This window comes from Corylus avellana, chromosome ca1 (genome assembly GCF_901000735.1).
Source record: "Corylus avellana chromosome ca1, CavTom2PMs-1.0".
Classification (NCBI taxonomy): Eukaryota; Viridiplantae; Streptophyta; class Magnoliopsida; order Fagales; family Betulaceae; genus Corylus; species Corylus avellana.
Window position 1 is genome coordinate 5,127,786 of NC_081541.1, and position 7,111 is coordinate 5,134,896.

General features: G+C 34.9%; 1 protein-coding gene across 1 annotated transcript in view; it reads right to left on the reverse strand.

Annotated features, from left to right (window-relative positions):
• LOC132185679 (WAT1-related protein At4g08300-like) overlaps positions 1-1,958 on the reverse strand; it is a 4,411-nt gene extending 2,453 nt beyond the window's left edge. The window contains exons 1-5 of the mRNA XM_059599454.1: positions 1,747-1,958; positions 1,548-1,610; positions 822-938; positions 298-535; positions 34-192 (exon numbers count right to left, since the gene is read on the reverse strand). Coding sequence (XP_059455437.1) covers positions 34-192; positions 298-535; positions 822-938; positions 1,548-1,610; positions 1,747-1,946 — 777 coding nt within the window. The 5' untranslated portion in view covers positions 1,947-1,958. The remainder of the gene's footprint in view (positions 1-33; positions 193-297; positions 536-821; positions 939-1,547; positions 1,611-1,746) is intronic.
• Between the last annotated feature and the right edge of the window lie 5,153 nt (positions 1,959-7,111).

The window sequence follows — 7,111 nt, forward strand, 5'->3', positions numbered from 1 at the left end:
TATATATATATATATATATATATATATACTTACAGAATAAACAGCGGCCAGAAGCCTGGAGTCCCATCCAATGGCCCAGACGCTCATGTGACGTTCCATCACAAGCGTCACGATTGAACCTTCCAACATGCCCATCAAGCATATCCAAGCTGTGAGAGACAGCTCCGCAGGGTACTTCTTCAACGTAAATGACTGAGAATTACCCACAAGATAATTTCAACTCATTAATAATAATAATAATAATAATAATAATGGATTAATGTGTAATTAATTAATTAATTAATGAATTAAACTGACTTGGAGAATAAAGAAAGCCGCCCAGCCACAGCAACTGCCTAGGACCATTAGCGTGCCGGTGACCCAATGGTGATCGGCGGATTCGGCGCTGGTTTTGTGGTGGCTTTGGCCGCGGCCGCTAATGAAATCAAGGATGGGGCCTTTGTACCACGTCATTACCATTGCTCCCATCACCGATATTACTGTGCCCACCACCTTGGCGGCGCTGTGTAATTTCTTGAAATTCACTGTCTCTAACCTGTACATGTTATTTTGCGCAATCATTAAAATTTAGCATGAATATTCCAGGAAAAGTACCGAACTGATCGATTTTATTTTATTTTTTATTATTTAAATTAAAAGAATAATATATTATTTTACATGCAACTGGCCCCTGGTGTGTCTATTTTGTGGACCCAGTGTGAGCCAATTGTTGTCTCCTAACGCTACATGATGATATGGCTTTTCATTAATTAATTAATTTGCATATATATATTAGCGAACCATGACGTAAGTAAATAAGTTAAAATGAAACTAGCTTGTACCTGAAGATGATTGCCATTATAAAGGTTATTGCGGGGAGAATATTGGCAGTGGCAGATGCAAATGTGGCTGACGTGTACTTCATCCCCAAATAATACAAGTTCTGATCAAGCACCGGCCTGTAGAAGGTAATAAACCAATATTAGACCTTTATTCATGTTTTACTGCTTCTTTTTTCTTCCTAATAAATGATTTTCACAGCCCCCCACCCCCCAAAAAAAAACCTAAGAATCAAGAAATTAATTAGCTGTTAATTTCCAGTTTAAAAGTTAACTATATGTAATTAGCAAACCCATTGAGATCGCTGGATTTGTGCAGAGCAGTCTTTTTTTTTTTTTTTTTCCAGAGAATTCATGAATATTCCTAGATGTATAGTTAGTCTCTGTAATTTTGTAAAGGTATATATATAGACATCTTTCAACCAGAAAATTATGGCGGCTTTGCATATGCTGATCATCATATGCAACAGTCCATGCAGAATACCATTAAGTGATTTCATGGTGTCCATGAAATAACAGAATCCCCATTCAAATTAAAGAATTTAATTATCTTGATTAAAATAAATAAATAAATAACAGAAGATTATATACATGCATCATGCATGCATGCCTATATACGTACAGTCACAAATACCTATACAAACAAGTACCAGATAATTAAACGCATACATGATATATATATACACACACATGTAAACAACTAAATAAGGTATATATTTAGAGCATTACTCCAGGAAACCAAGGGCGACAATTCTGAGGAAGATGGGCAGAGTCATCTTTGGTCTGATTTTCCTGCGCGCAAAAAGAAGAGAAAACAAAATTAATATTCATTAAATTGATAAAGAAAATAAAGTAGAAGGGAATCTAGCTAGTTCAAATATCAGTGTATATATATATGCGCACGTGTGAGTGAAAGAGAGAAAGAGACTTTTCAAGAACAATCGCAAAGGGAGCGATCACAAGCGTGGCAACAACATGACGATACGTGGCAAGTACGTAGTGGCTCATGCCTCGCTTCAAGGACACCAAGGAGATGATATACATTCCTGCGTAACCAAACTGCAAGGACACCATTGCCACGTAGGGTTTAGCCTTATTAATGGCTTCGGAAGACATCCCAAACGCCATCGTTCTCTCTCTCTCTCTTGCTCTTACTTCTTATAATTTGTGGCTGCCACCACCAAAACGAGAAACAGCCTTCTTATAGACAAGAAAAAAGCAAAGAGAAAAAAATAAAGAAAGAAAACCCCTTTATGCACTATACCAACACAAGTCGAAAGCATTTCCTGTCACACTCTCTCTTGGATTCCCTTATCCATTGAATTAATACGTCCGCATTATTAATATATATTCCTTTTTTTTTTTTTCTTTTTTGTGGGTGAAAAAACACCATATTACAAACAAACTAGAATCGTCGCTGTGGATCTTTATGATGATAATAATGTTTGCCTTTTATTTATTTTATTATTTTAATGGGAAGTGTGGGATTCGATTCATTGACCACCAAATAGAAATTAGGCTAAGTGCACTATCGTCATGCATGTGGGGTTACATATATATGTGTAACGTTTTTGGAGAGTGGCGCTATAGGTGCTACGAAGATGAGTGAGTGGGTACATACGTACACCATTTCTAAAAGATACAATCATTGGATTCGGGGATTTACTCTAATTAATGCAAGTATATCTCATTCAAGATTAATGTTAGTGCAGATGACGTGGTTAGTAGTTAATTTTCCAAACTCACTCATCAAAAAATCAACTTATATATATCTTCAGCTTCAGCTTTAGATCATATTGTGTCAAAAGCATGATAAGATTTACTGTACCTAATTTTGTCTTTTTTTTTTTTCTTTTGACTTTGATCAATTAATTAGCTACAAAAAAAAAAAAAATTAAAAAAAATCCCAATAAATCAAACATTTTCAGTTTACTTAATTAACTAGTCTCAATTGATATTGGATTAACGATGATGAGCTTAGCTTTTTCTTTTCTTTTTTTGCTACCCTTCGTTTTTTCTGTTAATGATATGGGTTTCATGTTATAATATATATATATAGTTACGTTTGGAGCAAGCAAGCCAACAACTGCTCATTCCTCTCTATTAAAAAGCTTTCACGTTATGATGTCTAATCAATCATCCAAATGAAATATTCTCAGTTTTTGTACATTTTTTGGCCACCAATATATATGACAGATCGAGTAGCTAGGGAATATTTATGCCAGCCCTTGATCAGTGTTTCCAGTATTGTATTCTTTTTCTCCCGATCAAGCAAGTGTATGTGTGCAGTGTGTTTGAAAGTATATATTGCAAGATGCCTTTCCGTAGAGATATTGACCTGCATAGGAGATTTTACCGCGTACGTTGTTAATTATTATTAGTAACCATTAAAAGATAGAGTTGGAAAATCTCCGTATTGTATAAATTGTACAATATTATTGGAGGATATTGACTTTGGAGATTCTCACCAATTGTATTCTTCTATGAATAAAAGACATGGGCCGGGGCGGGGGGACAAAGTTTCAGAATCAAAGTTGGTGCTTTCGTGTTTGGACTCCAACAAAAATCAGGTGGGAGGAATCCCACCTTACAAAATGGGATGAACAATACAGATGGGTTACATCCGGCGTGGTAGGTATGGAGCCATCAGCCATATAAAATAATCACTTTTGATTCACTGTATATAATGGATAGATGTGGTTAAGAATCATCCACAAATTAAAAAAGAAAAAAAACCGAAGACATTCTCATCTCAATAGACTCAATTGCATGCCAACACATCATATATATCGAACATGAGTGGCATTGTGGAAATGCATTGAGCCTAAATTAATTCGGGTTTGTCTTATTCTTATTTGTAGAAAATTCTTAATTATAAATCAACTTCTAAAATTGATATATATTTTTTTAAGTTATATATTGATCAAAAAAAAAAAAACATATATTTCTCACATACTAAAAGACACAAATCACTTTTAAAAGTTGATTAATTTGTAAGAAACTCTTTAATTATGCACAATATTAAAACCTTTAACATATAATTAATTAAGAGAAAAAACTAAAAAGTTGTATATATATATATATATATATATATTGTTTTCTTATCATGGAATTTATCATAATGGACTAGGCAACATTATGTTTGCCTAGTCCATCGATTCATCTATTCAAAACCGGGAGGTCGTGATCAGTACAATATACATTATAGCACATTGAATCCCGACCAATAGAAAGATAAGTAATGCTTTTAGAACACTGATTTCTTCCAAACTGACCAATAGAAAAATGGCCGCCAGCTGCCTGAAAGAGTATTGAATCCCGACTCATCCAAAAAGACATTTCTCATCACTTACGTCACCAATTGGACCTAATAGTACTTCTGCCATGCATGCATTAAGCTTTGTCTGTGACATGTTCTTGGGAAGGAACCAAATAACAAAAAGACATGTGGACTGGAAAAAACGAGTTAGAAAGGATTGACATATCTTATCTCTCCAAGTGACGTGGTTTCCGAAAAGGGAAACTAACAATATTTCCTCTTGGTCAGAACCCAATAATTTTTGTTCACCATTTTACTCCAATTAACAAACTAGCATCTCAAGAAGAAACTTTGAAGCATTCACATTAATTAGCTTCACCAAAGTTGTTCAAAGACAACAAATCATCCCCCCTCACCCTCACCATTTTGCTGAAATTGTTTTATGTGTCAACGGTGCTCAGCAAATTTGCTTGTGAGTGTAAAATAATAATCCCCACATTAGAAATATACAAGAAGTATGAGTTATTAATAGAGTATTGTTGGGCTCAAATCTATGAGTTTAAGCTTTTGAGTTGTGTAGCGTCTTAACATACTATATTATGAACTCACTAAAAAAGACTCCCCAATATATTATTCTTCCAAAACTATACGAGGCTAATAACTTATCATGGGCAGTATTTTAATTTGAGGTATTTAGGCTATGTACCTACCCGAAATAAGTGAATCTCATAGCCTCTTTCTCATACACTACCTAAATTCATATAAAATTCAGACAAGCTTATTGAAATCCTTAATTTCATGCCTCACTACAAAAATTAAAAAATAAAAAAATTAAAAAAAAAATTAAAAAAAAAAAATCCCACATATAGTGACTCTTGGAAGATAATGTTTTAAGCCCAAAAAACATCAATTTTTTTTTTTTTTTACATGTCTACACAAGGGAAGAGGGAGGGAAGATTTGAACTAGTGATTTCCACTTCATGAGGCGTGGTTCACAGCCGATTGAGCTATTCCTTGGAGACTAAAAAAATCATTATTTATGTAGTGACATTTGCATAGTGACTATTGGCAAAAAAAAAACTCTAAACATAATGATTGGATTCAATAGTGGTAACGTTTGTACAGTGAAAATGTCATTACAAGGTGGATCCCATGATCATATATATGCAACCAAGTCTCGGTCATCATACACTGACACAAGTTAATTTGAAATGTTTTAAAATTAAGATTGATGGTGAGAGATGGTCGGGAGAGAAAAAACCAAGCATTTTAAATTGACAGGATCCATTAATGGGTCAGCAATTCTATTAATGGAGCTGCATGAATTAGGGAGTGGGTTTCAAGACAGTGGAACGTGGTTTCTGAGAGTGACATTGATGCCATCCCACTGACATAATTAAGCTAAAGCCAATGAAGAAGAAGACTAATATAACAAAACCACACCAAAGCTTTGATAGATGATCATGACAACTATATTTATGATGAGATAACTTATATAGGGAGGTTGTACAAAATGTGAGTTTTGTACAATCAATCAGAAGTTGACACCTAAGCAAACTTATTAAACTTAAGTGTTTTTTTTTAAAAAGCTTAACTACACTTGATTATATCACATATAAATAAAAAATTAATTGTTTATAAAAAATAAAAAATAAATAAAAAGAGAGAATTGAAGCTGGCCACTCCTCCCCCACTTGTGGTGGCCGACAGCCACCCCTAGTCCTAGGGGTGGCGGCGCGGCCACTCCCATGGCCTATGGGTGGCTCGCCAGCCACCCCATAGGCCATGGGGTGGCTGGCAGCCACCCCCAGCCCATGGGAGTGGCTCAACGGCCACTCCCAGCCACCCCATAGGCCATGGGAGTGGCCGGCGAGCCACCCCAAGTTATGGGAGATGTGTCAGCTTCTTATTAATAGCACAAAAGGTGACTTTTGTGCAAAAAGTGCACCCAAGTTGCTCTCATTTATGATATACACAAGGAACTATTATTGTCGTATTATTGGTATTTCCTTAGCCTCTCATTTATACTTTGGATAGTGACATTAACGTACATAATTCACTCATAAAAAGGATATGCTCAAGTTCCTTTTTGTTATTATATATTTATGACCAGGAAGGTGATTTTATAGCACATATATAGGAGGCAAAAATATATGTCGGATTACATTAAGCTTGAGAGCTGAATTATGGCCATCAATCTTATACTTAATTAAGCACCATCAATTCGTACAACATTAGCTTTTCCAAGGCAATTTACCTTAATAAACGATGTTTAACAAAATTAGGTTATTCCAGGAATATCCGAATTTCATTAAAATTTGAGCAGCTTTTTTAGGAGGCCGAACCGTATCCTAGATTCCGTGGAGTATGTGAGCCCGGCAGCCTTCGATCTCCATGTGAGCTGCCTGGCCGTAGACAACAATTGCCACTTTCAAATAGTAAAGAGGAGCTAAGTGGTAGACAAAATTGGCTTTCTTTTTTCTTTCAAATATGGGTATCCTTGTTGGATTTCCTTACTTCTAGGCTTGCTGATCGCAATTTGTCTGTGATATGACCATTGACCAATTTGGTGGTCACCGCCCTTTGCAGTGGTTGATGGCATGGGGCCATAATCTTTGCTCCCACTATGATGATAATGCCTCCAATTATTACACTGACGTAAAATCAGAAGGAATATATAAATAAATCAACAAAGGAAATTAATTAAAACTAAAACTAGTGCTTAAATTAAGTTGCTGATCGATATTACTTAATTAAATAGCAATTATTAAACATAATTCCACCAAAAAAATGCCCGGTATCAGAAGGAAGATACCGAGGTAATTAAAATCAGAAGAAAGATAGAATCCAACAAAAAAATAAAACCAAAAATAATGCTTAAAGTTGATGATATTATTACTTAAATAACTTGCCAATGGATTTTCTTTTTGATATAAATATATATTTAAGATTACTTCCAGTGAAAGATATACGCATCAAAGCACCTAAGAATTAGGTTTATTTTATTCTAGAACGCGTGAAGTGGTGAATTTTA